The sequence below is a fragment of the Prionailurus bengalensis genome, chromosome E1, assembly GCF_016509475.1.
Source record: "Prionailurus bengalensis isolate Pbe53 chromosome E1, Fcat_Pben_1.1_paternal_pri, whole genome shotgun sequence".
Taxonomy (NCBI): Eukaryota; Metazoa; Chordata; class Mammalia; order Carnivora; family Felidae; genus Prionailurus; species Prionailurus bengalensis.
In genome coordinates, this window is record NC_057347.1 from 19,156,021 (window position 1) to 19,171,597 (window position 15,577).

A 15,577-nucleotide genomic window follows, 5' to 3' on the forward strand; every position below is an offset into this window, starting at 1 on the left:
AGAGAGCTTTCCCTGACCACTTTATCTGCTAACCTCTTGGTCCCTTACTACCCCCTAGTCTGACTTTTTCCTCTACACAGATTTTAGTGCTGTTTTGGGGAGCTTGGGGGCCTGAATATACTTTTTAGCTCCCTGCCTTGCTTCTGAACAAGTTGAGAAATAAGAGAGTAAAGATGGAGGCCAAAATATATGTGAAATATATAAATATTAAAAGTAAATTTATCATCTAGAAGTATATATTGATGAAAAGAATACATAAACATATTATAAATATATATATATTTGTGTCTATGTACATGCATATATGTGTGTATATATGTACATACATATATATACATATACATGCATATACGTGTGTGTGTGTGTGTGTATTCCGCCCCCCCACCCCCCTATCATTATGAAGTTGGAGACCTAAGTGGGCCTAGTAACTAAATCTTAGAATTGGGCTGACTTACAACACCCAGTCCAAGGCAGGGTTGGTCACTCCCCTGTGCAGGGCTAGGTTCCTGATCAACTCCATGTTGACTGACATAGAAGAAAATACAGTTGTAGCAAGCCTGTTCCCATGTAAAGAAGGGTAGAACTGAGTTGTGCATGCCCAGGTATTTTCATTTTTACCAATCTGACTAAAGGGGGGATGGAAGGAAGAGAATAAAAGGAGTATCAAAGATGAATGCCAGATCTCAGATAGGAGAAACTGGGTGTATTGTGGTGCTATTCCTAAGATAGAAGACATGATAGGAAGATGACAAATTTTAGAAACACCGAGTTTGAAGTGCCTACAAGATACCCGTGTGGAGTTACCAAATAGGCATTTGGATAACACATTTGAAGATGCAGATTTGGTGTTAATTTTCTATCTTCTGTAAGAAGACTATTACAAGCATAGTGGCTTAAAACAACGCAAAATTATTATGTCATGGTTTCTGTGGGTCAGGAATCTGGGCAGTGGTTAACTGAGTTCTCTGCTCAGGTTCTCACCAAGCTGAAATCAGGGTGTCGCCTGTCAGCGCTGCCATCTCATCTGAGGCATGAGGTCCTCTTCCAGGCTCACTGGTTGTTGGTAGAATTTAGGTCCTTACAGTTGTAGGACTGAGGCTCGCAGCCCCTAGGGGCTGCTTGTTATTCCTTGCCATGAGACCGTTCCCACAGTGTGGTAGTTTGCTTCTTCAAGGACAACAGAAAGCATTTTTGCTGCTTCAGACCTTGTTCTTGGCCCGCCCGGTTAGGACAGGCTCAGCTGAGATAATTTCCCTTTTGATTACCTCAAAGTCAACTGATGAGGGATCCTAATTGCATCTGCAAAGTCCCTTTTGCCACAAAATGTAATAATCATGTAAGGGATATCACGTTGTATTTGAAAGTGCTTCTCTCTGTCAAGGGAGAGGATTGTACAGGGTGTGTACAGTCTGGGGCTGTTTTAGTCATCAGCAGTCATTGTGGTAGTCATCGGCAGGATAGCCCATGAATGCAGAGATTGCCCAAGGACGACTAACTTTGTTCAGAGAGAAGAGAAGAGCGATTAGAGGAGATTTTCGGAATTATTGGTACCTGAAGGATACATTTATTCATCTTCGTGTTCACAGCACTACATTGCTACCTGGCACATAGTACATGTTCAATAAGTATTTTGTTAGAATTCTTTGATCTCAGATTTTAAGAAATTAATGTATAATTTACATATGGTAACATTCACCCTTTTCAGAGTGCAGTCTGAGTTTTTTTGTTGTGGTGAAATACACATAAAGTTTACCATCTTAACCATTTTTAAGTATACAGTTCAGTGGTATTAAATACATTCACATTGCTGCACAACCATTACTCCATCCATCCCCACAACTCTTTTCATCTTGTACAACTGAAACTCTGTACCTGTTAAATAATCCATTCTCCCCTTTCTCCATCTTCCGGCAATCACCATTGTGCTTTCTTTTGCTTTTGAGTACACTAAGTAATTCATATAAGTGGCATCGGACAGTATTTTGTCTTTTTGTGATTGGCTTATTTATATATTTCTATAATGTCCTCAAGGTGTATCCATGTTGTGGCATATTGCAGAATACCCTCTCCCTTTTTTAAAAGGCTGAATAATGTTCCATTGTATGTATATACCAAATTTTCTTATCCCTTTATCCATCGATGGACACTTGGGTTGCTTCTGTGTTTTAGTTACTCTGAATAATGCTGCTATGAACATGAGTGTGCAAATATCCCTTTGAACCCTGCTTTCGATTTTCTTTTTGGATATATGCCCAGAAGTGGAATTGCTGGATCATGTGGTAATTGTATTTTAAATGTTTTAAAGGTATTTTCATAGCATTGGCTGTCCTATTTTACATGCTTAACCAACAGCACACAAGGGTTCCGTTTCTCCACATCCTCACCAACACTTATTGGTTTTCTGTTTTTTTTGGTAATAGCCATACAAATGGATGTGACTTGGTATCTTATTGTAGTTTTCCATTTGCGTTTTCCTAATGTTTAGCGATACTGAACATCTTTTCATGTGCTTATTGGACATTAATGTATCTTTGAGAAATATCTGTTCAAGTCCTGTGCCCATTTAAAAATTTTTGTTGTTGTTGTTGTTTAGTTTTAGGAGTTCTCTCTATATTCTGGATATTAATCTCCTCAGATATATGATTTGCAAATACTGTCTCCCATTCTGTGGCTTGCCTTTTTACTCTGTGGATATATCTATATCTATATCTATATCTATATCTATATCTATATCTATATCTATATCTATATATCTATATCTATATCTATATCTGTATCTATCTGTATCTATCTATATGTACAGATATAGATAGATATATTTTAATTTTTGTATTTTAGAGAGAGCAAGAGCGTGTGCGAGTTAGGGAGGGGCAGAGGGAGAGAGAGAGAATCCCAAGTGAGCTCCCAAGCCCTATGATCATGACCTGAGCCGAAACCCAGAGTTTTATGGTCGACTAACTGAGCCACCCAGGCAGGCACCCCTTGAGTTAGTTTTTGTATATGGTGTTAGGTAGGGGTCCAACTTCATTCCACTGCATGTGGATACCCAGTTTTCTCAGTGCCATTTGTTGAAAAGACTGTCCTTTCTACATTGAATGGTCTTGGCACCTTTGCCAAAAATTTATTGACCATGTATGTGAGGGAATTAAGACAGACGTACAGACCAGTGGAACAGAATAGACCAGTTCCATTGGTCTGTATGTGTGTCTTTTTTTTTTAAGTTTATTTATTTATTTTGAGAGACAGAGAGTGGGGGAAGGGCAGGGAGAGAGAGAGGGAGAGAGAGAGAATTCCAAGCAGGCTCCGCACTCCCCTAGGCAGGGCTCAAACTCACCAACTGTGAGATCATGACTTGAGCAGAAATTAAGAGTTACCTTTTTCAAGATTCTTTCAGCTATTCATAGTCCTTTGAAATTCCATATGAATTTTAGGATGGGTTCTTTTATTTCTCCAAATATGGCATTGGGTTTTGATAGGGACTCATCGAATCCGTAGATCACTTTGGGGTAGTATTGACATTTTAAGAATATTGTCTTTGAATCCATGAACATAGGATGTATTTCTATTTATACCGTTTTTAATTTCTTTCAGCAGTGTTTTGTAATTTTCAGTATACAAGTTTCACTGCCTTGGTTAGATTAATTCCCAAGTGTTTTATTCTTTCTGATTCTGTCATAAGTGGAATTGTTTGCTGCTTTCCTTTTTAGATTGTTCATTGCTACTGTCTAAAATGCAACTGATTTTTGTGTGTTAACTTTTTACCCTGCTACTTTGATGAATTCCTTTATCCATTCTCACAGATTTTTGTAGTGGAATCTTTAGAGGTTTTAACATAAAGGATCATGTCATCTGAGAACAGCTGACTTTCCAATTTGAATGGCTTTTATTTCTTTTTCTTGCCTAACTGCTCTGGCTAGAACTTCAGTACTAAGTTGAATACAAGTGGTGAGAATGGGCACCTGCCTTGTTCCTGTTTTTAGGAAAAAAAGCTTTCAGTCCCCATTGAGTACTATGTTTCCTCTGAGTTTTTCATATATGGATTTTATTATGCTGAGGTAGTTTCCTTCTATTCCTTCTCTTTGTTGAGTGTTTTTATCATGAGAGGGTGTTGAATTTTATCACATGCTTTTTCTGCAATTGAGATGAACATGTGGTCTTTTCCCTTCCTTTTATTGATGTAGATATTACATAGACTTTCGTATGTTGAACCATTCTCACATTCCAGTAATAAATCCCATTTAGTCTTGTGTATAATTCTTTTAATATGCTGCAGAATTTTTTAATAATTGTTGCGGATTTTTGCATCAGTATTTATGAGGGATATCAGTCTGTGATATTCTTGTGTCTTTGGCTTTGGTGTCAGGGTTATGCTGGCCTTATAGAATAAGTTAGGAAGTATTCTCTTCAATTTTTTGGAAAAGTTTAAGATGGATTAGTATTAGTTCCTCATTAAATATTTGGTAGAATTTACTAGTAAAATGATCAGGTCCAGAGCTTTGTTGAGAGAATTTTGATTGCTGATTTAATCTTCTCACTAGTTATAGGTCTATTCAGATTTTCTATTTCTTTGTGATTTAGCCCTGGTAGGTTTTGTGTTTCCAGGGATTTATTCATGTCATTTAGGTTTATTCAAAAATTTTTTGGCATACAGTTCATCGCACTCTCTAACATCATTTTTTAGGTCTGTAGTACTAGTAATAATGTACCCACTTTTATTTCTGATTTTAATAATTTGAGTCTTTTTCCTTTTTTCTTAGTCCATTTAGCCAAAAGTTTGTCAATTTTGTTGATACTTTCAAAGGACCAACTTTTGGTTTCATTTATTTTCCCTGCTTTTGTTATTCTTACTTTGTTTATCTCTGCTCTCATATTTATTATTACCTTTTTTCTTCCAGATTTGTATTTAATTTGTTCTTCTTTTTCTAGTTCCTTAGGTTAAGTTAGGCTGTCGAATTGGAATATTCTTGTTTTCTAACATAAATGTTTATAGCTATAAATTTCCCCATTAGCACTACTGTCACTGCATCCTGCAAGTTTTGGCATGTTGTATTTACACTTTCATATGTCAGTATTTTCTAATTTGTCTTGTGATTTCTCGAAACATTGGTTGCTTAAAAGTGTATTGTTTAAAATAATCCAATTAAAAATGGAGAGAAGACATGAACGGACACTTCTCCAAAGAAGACATACAGATGGCTAACAGACACATGAAGGGGTGCTCAACATTACTCACCATTAGGGAGGTGCAAATTAAAGCCACAATGAGCTGTCACCTCACACCTGTCAGAATGGCTAAAATCAGCAACACAAGAAACAAGTGTTCGTGTGGATGAGAGAAAGGAACCCTCGTGCACTGTTGGTGGAAATGCAAACTGGCACAGCCACTGTGGAAAACAGTGTGGAGGTTCCTCAAAAAGTTAAAAATAGAGTTACCATGTGATCTAGTAATTCCACTCCTGGGTATTTACCCAAAGAAAACAAAAACACTAATTCAGAAAGAAAACACTAATTCAAAAAACATGCATCGTATATTTTTTTCAGCATTATTTATAAAAGCCAAGATATGGAAGCAACCCAAGTGTCCATTGATAGCTGAATGGATAAAGAAGTGGCATACACACACAAATACACAGTGGAATATACTGAGCCTTAGAAATGAATGAAATCAGGGCACCTGGGGCAGCTCGATTGGTTAAGTGTCCAACTCTTGGTCTTGGCTCAAGTCATGATCTCACTGTTTGTGGGATCAAGCCCTGTGTTGAGCTTTGTGCTGACAGCGCGGGGCCTGCTTGGGATTCTCTCTCTGCTTCTCTCCCATGTACTCTCTCTCAAAAAAATAAAAAAATAAAAATTCTTTAAAAAAAAATGAATGAAATCTTGCCATTTGCAATAACATGGATGGATCTGGAGGGTATATAATGCTGAGTGAAATGAGTCAGTTAGAGAAAGACAGACACGATTTGATTTCACTCATATATGGAATTTAAGAAACAAAACACATGAAGAAAGAAAAAGAGACAAACCAAAGAACAGACTCTTAAACACAGAGAACAAACTAATGGTTACCAGAGGGAAGGTGTGTGGGGGGAATGGGTGAAATAGGTGAAGAGGATTAGGAGTACACTTACTATGATGAGCACGGAATAATGTATACAACTGTTGAATCACTATATGGTACACCTGAAACTAAAATAGTACTGTATGTTAGTTAATTATACTGAATTTTTTTAAAAAAGTATATTTAATTTTCACAATTTTGTGAAATTTTGTGAATTTTCCAGTTGTTGATTTCCAACTGCATTCCACTGTGGTCAGAGAAGATATGTTGTATGATATCTATCCTCTAAAAATCTATGGAGATGTCGAGTTGCTTGGGTGACTCAGTCGGTCAGGCATCCGACTCCAGCTCAGGTTATGATCTCATGGTTTGTGGTTTCGAGCCCCGAGTCTGTGCTGACAGCTCAGAGCCTGGACCCTGCTTTGGATTCTGTGTCTCCCTCTGTCTCTGCCCCTCCCCTGCTTGTGCTCTTTTTCTCTCTCAAAAATAAACATTAAAAAAAGCTTTTTTTAAAATAAAAAATAAAATCTATTGAGATGTAATTTTTTGGTCTACACGTGGTCATCCTGGAAAATGTCCCATATGTACTTGAGAAGAATGCATATTCCATTGTTTGGTAGAATGTTCTGTGTATGTATGTTGGGTCTAGTTGGCTTATTGTGTTGTTTAAGTCGTCTGTTTTCTTCTGTCTGGTTGGTTTCTCCATTATTTTGAGTGGTGTATTGAAGTCTCCAACTATTAGTGCAGAACTAATTTTTTCTTTAATTCTGTCATTTTTTGCTTCTTATATTCTGATGGTCTGTCATTAGGTGGGTAAATGTTTATAATTATTATATCTCCTTGCTGTACTGTTTGTCTCATATTTTATTTTTCAACGTTTATTTATTTTGGGACAGAGAGAGACAGAGCATGAACGGGCGAGGGGCAGAGAGAGAGGGAGACACAGAATCGGAAACAGGCTCTAGGCTCTGAGCCATCAGCCCAGAGCCCGACGCGGGGCTCGAACTCACGGACCGTGAGATCGTGACCTGGCTGAAGTCGGACGCTTAACCGACTGCGCCACCCAGGCGCCCCTCATATTTTTTTTTTATAGTTTTATGATTTTGTTAACACAAATACTACATGCACATAAGCTGTCTATTCATTTTCTTTGCTACTCAGCCTGGCATTGTGATTGGTGACTCTGATGGCCAGCTGGGCTGCTCTTTTGGCCTTGCAGTTCTTGGAGGAGACACTGTGAGCAATCTGTGTACAGTAAGATCTGTTGCACATCAGTAGCACTTCAAGCTCCTTGATGTTGTGAACTAGGAACTTCTGGAAGCCACTGGGCAGCATGTACTTTGTTTTCTATTTGCTCCTATAACCAAAGTTGGGCATCAAGATCTGGTTCTTGGATCTTCTCTACACCCTATTGTCAATGCCTGGTTTCCACCAGTTATGGTTAATTTTGACATATTGTTCTGCCTGGTGCCAGATGAAGTTCTTGGTCCTCTTTTTAATGATCTTGGACTTGACTAGAGGTTTGAGGGTGAACATGATGCCATATAGGAGATGGCTGCCACCTTCACAGGCAGTGCTGAAGAAGAGAGGGGAAGGTCCTCCATAACTTGTTTTGATTGAAAGTCTGTCTGATAATTTGTATAGCTACCCCCACTCTCTTTGTAAAAACTGAAAGATTTATACGATCCAAAGAGAAACCAGAGTACTCTCTTTGGTTACCATTTGCATGGAATATCTTTTTCCATCCTTTCACTTTCAACGTGTTTGTGTCCCTAGCTCTCGAGTCTCCCATAGGCAGCATGTAGTTGGGTCATGTGCTTTTATTTTTTTTAATTTTTTAAATTATTTTTTATTTTATTTTTTCTGACAATCTCTGTCTTCTGATTGGAGAGTTTAATCCATTTACACTTAAAATAATTACTGATAAGAAGGGATTTACTGCTATCATTGTGCTATTGGTTTCCTTATGCCCTATGGCTTTTTTTGTCTCTCATTTTCTGCATTACTGTTTTCATTTGTGTTTATTTTTTGTAGTGAAATGTTTAAATTCCTCTCTCATTTCCTTTTTGTGTATTCTACAGCTATTTTCTTTGTGGTTACCATGGGGATTACATTTAACATCCTAATGTTACAACACTCTCATTTGAATTTATACCAGCTTAATTCTGTGTTTTGACATTTAAATGGCACGTATTCATGTAACCATCACCATGGTCAAGATACAAGAAGTTTCATCACTCAGAAAATTTCCTCATACCCCCTTTGGCCAGCAGAGTAGATGGTGGCAAATCCTGAGGGGAACATCTGTTGTCTTATAGGGAAGAAGCCTTTGAATTGTCTTCAGACGGGTTTGTGGAGTGCCTCCTCTTAGTAAGCAGTGATGGGCTACTATTGTAGACTGGGGGTTCAGGGGAACCTGGAAATAACGAGATTTTTGAGGAGCACAGTTCACTTGTTTGCATTCATTTGTCAGAGTCTTATTCTTAACCCTCAGGACTCTGGTCTCGGCATAGCAGATGTGCCCTGTAGGGAATTTAACCTTCTTTGAAGCCCAGCAACTCTGATAATTAAGTGTTGGTTCTGGTCCTTAGGTTTCTCTGTCCTCCTGCTGTAAGAAAGGAGACCATCTTTATATGCTTCTGGAGAGACCTTTTGGCTTATATGCCTAGCTTCTAATTGGCAGTTAATCAGCTTTTTGTTATCTTTTTTATTTTTTCTTCCAGTGAGCAAAGGGTTTAGTAATACTCTTATAGTTTCATTGCTTTTGTAGTTACAATTTTTCCTTCACTGCCAGCTTTAAAATCCCATCTGAGCACCTGCAGCCAGCTGCCCTGGAAGCCTAGTGTAGGATGTTCATTAAGATCTTCCTTTGGGATCAACACCTGGGAGGAGGGAGGATTGGGCAGATGCAGAATTCATGGTGCAGTGTAGGTCTGGTGGTAGCTTTGTTCGTCTCCTTTCGGGAGCTCTGATGCTAGAATTGGTTCTTCTGAGTTGCCCAGAATTGGGCTGAGGTGCTTAGGCCTTTATATTGCCCTATCAGTTGGTCGTTGGATGTGGGCTGCCCAGGAAGGGTTTCCCTTAGGTAGGATCATTCTTTGCGGCTGAGGCAGTCCCTGAAGGACTGACTGAGCACTGCTAGCAGTTAAGGCAACAAGTCCTTCCCCGAAGGGGAGCTGGGCAGCACGTCAGCGTCTGCTACAATTCCTCTGTCTTCACTAAGAATGATGATATCATTACCTTGCTTCTCCTAGATTCGGGTTTCATTTGTTCCAGAATTTGTTTTAGTTTTTTTAGTGTCATTATGAACTCATGGATATAAATAACATATACTTAACAGACTTTATGTTGACTTACACATATAGAAGGATGTACAAATGTATGTAAATATACAGCTTAATAAATGTTGACAGTGTGAACACATCAGTGGAACTTGTATAGTGCTGGCAATCAATAGGTCCTTCTTTCCTCTGCATTTCCTTCTAGTCATTACCTGTTCTTTCCAAGGGTCTCTAGTATCCTGACTTGAATTTAGCATGTCGTTGAAATTTGTGTAACAAAGTCACACAGTAAGTGACATTTTGTTCTGACTTCTTTTCATTCGTAGATTTGTGAGACTAAGCTTACGGTTGTAAATCATTTATTTTTATTGCTATACAGTTTTTCTTTGAATATACTGCTTTTGAAAAAAACATTTCTGCTATTGATAGACACTTGGAGTGTTCTCAGTTTATGAAAGGGCTGTTTTAAACATTCGTACGTATCTTTCAGTGAACATATATACAAATACACCTAAGGTATAGGTATATACCTAGTGAAATTGCTAAATGTGTATATGTTCTGTTTCAGTAGATAATGCCAGACATTTTTCAAAACAATTATTGACTTACACTCCTACTAGTAATGTATAAGAATTCCAGTTGCTGGGATGCCTGGCCGGCTCAGTTGGTAGAGAATGCTACTTTTGATCTCAAGGTTGTGGGTTCAAGCCCCATGTTGGGTGTAGAGATTACTTAAATACATAAATAAACTTAAAAAAAAAAAAGAGTTCCAGTTGCTGCAGTTTGCCTGTTTATGTAGGATGTAACCCTCCAAAGCTTATGGTTGAAAGCTGGGTATATTTACTGGGTCCCCTCCACTAGCAGGTTCTGAAGTCTAATTTTTTGTCTTCCTGAGGCTGTGAGACTTTAAAATTCTGCTTTGCTTTTCAGAAGTTTTTGGCTTACCTTTTAACCCCTTTCCACCACTTAGGCATTTGAGGCCCCCTCATGTCTTCGGTTTTGTCACTTCAGACCTCATTGTCAACCCAAATCTCTGATGGCTCCTATTTGCCTCAACAGAGGTACCTTAGAACGTGACTTTCTGGCACGCTTTCATTCTCTATTGCAACCTTATTCTGTCTCTTATTTTTTCTCATAGTGACTTCACATGTGATTTGACCACATTCTTTCTATGTGAACTTAATTTTCCTGAATTGGTGAGAGGGAGCTGTGAGCCAGGAGAGCTTTTTATCTTCGTGGCTCTAGAGCTCTTCTGTTACTTTCATGAAATTAGATACATCATCTCATCCTTTTTGAGCTCCTTAGCTGTCTTCCTTTTTACCACCTTTATGTGGCCTTTTTTCCTTTGCCCCGTTGTCCCTATTGGAGTGAATCTCAGCAATTTCTTCTCAGTGTGGGCTTCGCCCTAAAAGGGGGTGCTTCTTCAGCTGGTTAGTTTAGAAGTGTGCTGCCCAGTGGTGTCCAGTGGCTAATTAAAGTTAAATTTAAGTAAATAGAAGTAAACATTTGATTCCTCATGTGCATTAGCCATGTAACATGTGCTCAGTAGTCACACGTGGCTATAGCTACTGTATTGAGCATTGTTGACATAGTATAATCTCACCACAGACAGTTCTGTTAGACAGTGGTGGCTTAAAGTGTGCTCTGTTCTCTTCAGGCATTAGTGTAGACCTTTCGCACTCATGTGCAAATTGCAATATGCAGAAAGCCCCCTGTGTTTCAGCTAACGTTCTTTTTTTTTTTTTTTTTGTCAGTTAATGTTCTTAAGTTGGCCTGTTGTACTTTTCATTGAGGATGGAATAGAATTTTGGTATTTTCCTCTTGTTGGACCCATTATACATTCAGCTTTCTTTTGCAGAGATACTAATACCACACCAGTTTTGTAGCTCTAAGTGGTTTGTTGCTTTTTGCTTGTTTTTTGGGGTTTGTGGGTACCTTGTCCCCTGCTTTATGGAGTTCACCTATTCAAATGCTAATTTCGTCTGGAAGCACCCTCAGAAACACACCCAGAAATGATGTTTAGCCAGATATCTGTACATCCTATGAGCCAGCCAAGTTAAGGTATAAAATTAACCATTACAGAGGGAGTTGGGGAGATTTACAAGTTACATTGCAGCCACTGCCTTCTTCTAAAAGCCCCCTTTCAGATTCAGCACGCTGCCCCCCACCAACCTTTAAAATTAACATTATGTAATTCTGTAGCTCCTGTTCTGCCCCTTCTAACCCTAAAAAGTCTTCCTCTCTTTTATTTAGTATTTATTATCAAGTTAGTCACTTGTTACTGACTAGGCAGACTTGCGCATGTCATTGGGTCTCTTTCCACCTTTAGTTGCACCATTTTAAAAATGAGAATGCTGGACGCAGGTTTGTTTTCTCAGAGGAACCTCACCGGTGTTCTCTTAGCGTTAGCAGGATCTAGTATTTAAACAGTAAATATATTCATGATACTTTCAATGGAAAATGCTACTTTTGTTTGATACTTTATTATTTTTTTTGATGTGTATTTTTGAGAGGGCTTGAATGGGGCGGGGGAGGGGTAGAGAGAGAGGGAGACATAGAATCGGAGGCAGGCTCCAGGCTCTGAGCTGTCAGCACAGAGCCTGACATGAAGGTTGAACTCCCGAACTGCCAGATCATGACCCGAGCTGAAGTTGAGTGCTTAACCGACTGAGCCACCCAGGTGCCCAGAAAATGCTACTTTTGATCGGAGTAGAGATGAACTTCTTGGCAATGTGACTTAACTCATTCTCAGATAAATGTAAATGTGGCGACCTTAAGAGATATTTTTTCCATGAGACTTAACTGTTTGTTGTTCTGTTACTCCCTCAACTGTGCACTTGAGGGTGATCATCTTACCTGAGTTTGTCTTACTGTGTTTATTCCTGGTTATTCAGTTCTCATTTCTGAACAGTCTGCACTTACTTCCCATTAATTGATTAGAGGTCTGGGGCATAGATTTTCTTGGTCTGTTGTTTTAAGAGTTCAGTGTTTAAGGGAAAGGATTGTATGCATTCTCTGAAATAATTTTTAGCTACAAGGAAATAGCTCTATTTCTGTGAGTCATCATCTCTCTTATGTAATGCTGGGTAAAGTTTTAATTTTGTAGGTAGAGATTTACAATTTCCAGACGGAAAGCTACAAAAATTGAAATTTCAAGAGAGTTGTAGATTTGCTAGAAATGCTAATCTATATTGAAAATTGGAGTTTGAGATACAAATGTAGGTAACCGTGACTGATAAGAATTTTCCTCAAACCTCATGATTTTCAGTGAGAAATAGTTCTTTTTAGTCCTTTTCATGTGTAAGCTAACATTTTCTTTTTCCCTTAGCTTCCAATAAAAACAGGACAGCAGAACACGCATACCAAAGTCAGTACTGAACACAACAAGGAATGTCTTATTAATATTTCCAAATACAAGTTTTCTTTGGTTATCAGCGGCCTCACCACTATCTTAAAGAATGTTAACAATATGGTGAGTATTTGGGCTATTGTTTTGTGGGGGAATTTGTTTTGGTTTGTTTTTGATTTAAAGATTTGGAGCAGCGTATTTTGAAGTATGGAAAGTCCTTTTCTGTGGACTCCGGATATAAACATTCACCATTGTATTTTGTGGGTGAGCACAGGTAACCTTTTAACTTTCATTTTAGTTTTTGATTCTTTCTCTTAGATCCTTCTCTTATTTGTGACCCTATCTTCTTTTCTATTTTTTTTTTTTTTTTTTTTTGGTGGGGGGGAATTAAGATTTCATATAGACTGTAGGTCATATACGAATTGATCATGGAGTAATCTTTTAAAATATTTTTTTTAGTTTCTTCTTTGAATATTTACTTATCAGGTTGCCCTAGTCCTAAGTAGATGATAAATATGACCTTGTAGTGATAAAATATGAGATTGCTTTTATGAAGATATTGTTTTATTTCCTTCCTCCTGTAACCTGTGACAAATTCTATAGTAGTTCAAGATCCCATTGTTTAAATGATTTTCCTCAAATAGTCATTTCATCAAGTAATTCCACTGTCACAAGCTCCCAGTTGCCTTTTTTCCTGTTTTATAAAATCGATTTACATTCCCTAGGCTACAAGTTATTCCAGTATATATTTCTCCTGTATCTCACAGGTGATCTGTCTTCTCTGTCAATTCCTATCTAAAACCTCCTTCATACTCAGTGCAAAACAACCGATCTGGGTGTTTCTTGATTAATTCTAAACTGCTTTTCCTGTCTTTAGCACTTATAACCACAATTTATATTGTTTGTATTGAGCATTGAGACTGACTTCTGGTTGTAGATTGTGAGACTCAGTCCCATTTTTATAGTCACATCATCTTTGGTGTGTGTTCTTTTTAAAAACTTGGTTAGACAATGCCCTAAACGTAGAAAACTGATAAACTGGAGGTGTGAGCAGTCATTTGCCATACAAAGAAATTTTTTCTTTATAGAAAAAATTAAGATTTTCTGAAGAAAGCAGAACCTCTTAGGAACACGTAAAGTGAATTACAGAAACACATTTAAGATTTTGTGGATCTCTTGTGTTGCAGTGTGTGGGGCATGGTGATAGGATGTTCCTTATATAAATATGTGGCTGTGTTCCCAGTTAGATGAAAATATTTGAATATTTGGAACCTTCTTTTCAAGAACAAAAACAAAAGCAGTATTGTGATATTGGCATTCATTTAGTGCTTACTGAATAAACTGACTTTTGGAAACCATAGTTTCTTGTTGGTAAATAGCATAGTATTAAATTTAAGGATAGTGAATGCCTAAAATTCACTGTAATTGGTATTATAGTATTTTGTTCCTGTAAGAATTTAGACTTTGATTATCTTGTGGCATCGAAGTTAAATGTTCAATTCAAGATTCTGGTTCAGATCTATATGTATTTCTAAATCCTATGTATTTTTAAAGTATAAGCAAAAGTTATTTTCTTTTACTGTTACAACACTAATGACAGACTGTAATAAATGCCAGCATTTTCATTTGCCTGGGAATATTCTTTCAGCATTAAGATAAAATAGAAATAATAGATTTAAATACAGTCTAATCTGGGAGGTAAAATGGAAAACATGATTTTTTTTTTTTTTTTAACGTTTATTTATTTTTGAGACAGAGAGAGACAGAGCATGAACGGGGGAGGGTCAGAGAGAGGGAGACACAGAATCTGAAACAGGCTCCAGGCTCCGAGCCATCAGCACAGAGCCCGATGCGGGGCTCGAACCCACGGACCGCGAGATCGTGACCTGAGCCGAAGTCGGCCGCTTCACCGACTGAGCCACCCAGGCACCCCTGATTTTTTTTTTCCTTAATCCTTCGTCCCTTTTCAGATATGTGCTGATTTGTAGTAGGGAATAGTAGCCAACTTTTAGTGTTGTGAATATCTTTTCTTTTAGAGAATATTTGGAGAAGCTGCTGAAAAAAATTTGTATCTCTCTCAGTTGATTATATTGGATACACTGGAAAAATGTCTTGCTGGGGTAAGTAAATCTAAAATAGGCAGATTTTGTGAATTCAGTTTTGAGAATGATCTGATGTACCAAAATGTATATGGACAAGAAAAGTCCTATGGATTTTTTTTGCCTAAGACATATGAATACGAATTTTGTTAACAAAGTTAACAGAGTGCAGACAAGTTTTCAGGAGAAACTTATTTTCTTATCTTTTGTAAATAGATACTAAGTTTATTTATAAAGTGTTAAGCTTGAGCCACATATCTGTTTCAGGTTTTTTAGAAGAGTTTATGAAAAAAGCCACCATTTGACTTACTTAATTTCTCCAGATATTGTTAGGCCTGTAGCATTGGTTAGCTGTGAAAAAATGTGACAGGAAGACCAGGAGTAATCTTGTCTCTTTCCCCGTTTTAGTATTTTATCTGATTTTAGGGTTTTACTTTTCAAATCTATATAAAAGGAGACTTTAAAAAATTGTAACTATTGCTGATAGATCCTACCTGAAGAACACTTGTTATATGTACATATGAACATACAAAGTAGATATGGGGAGGAGTAGTTGAGTACAAAACAGTTCTTTCTTCGGTTTCTTCTGAATAGTTACTTCATTATGTTTCAACCATGACTTAATTAGAATTTGTCAAGAATATTTTCGTTGTATAAAGCAAGGTGTTTCTGTACTTCAGCAGCCTTAATTCTTACCGGAACATGGTAGGAGCTACCTTCATTTTAAATGTCTGTTCACTAAATATTAGAGTTTAAATTATTATATTCTCTCTTCTTTGGCACGTCTTTT

At 37.6% G+C, this 15,577-nt stretch overlaps 1 protein-coding gene and 1 pseudogene across 14 annotated transcripts in view; one reads left to right on the top strand and one right to left on the bottom strand.

The window, feature by feature from the left end:
* The window catches only part of NF1 (neurofibromin 1), a 247,496-nt gene that overhangs the window by 40,090 nt on the left and 191,829 nt on the right, over nt 1-15,577 (top strand). For all 14 annotated transcript variants that reach the window (XM_043583631.1, XM_043583632.1, XM_043583640.1 and 11 more), the window contains exons 2-3: nt 12,668-12,811; nt 14,725-14,808. In XM_043583631.1, coding sequence (XP_043439566.1) covers nt 12,668-12,811; nt 14,725-14,808 — 228 coding nt within the window. The remainder of the gene's footprint in view (nt 1-12,667; nt 12,812-14,724; nt 14,809-15,577) is intronic.
* LOC122485194 lies at nt 7,157-7,903 on the bottom strand (annotated as a pseudogene).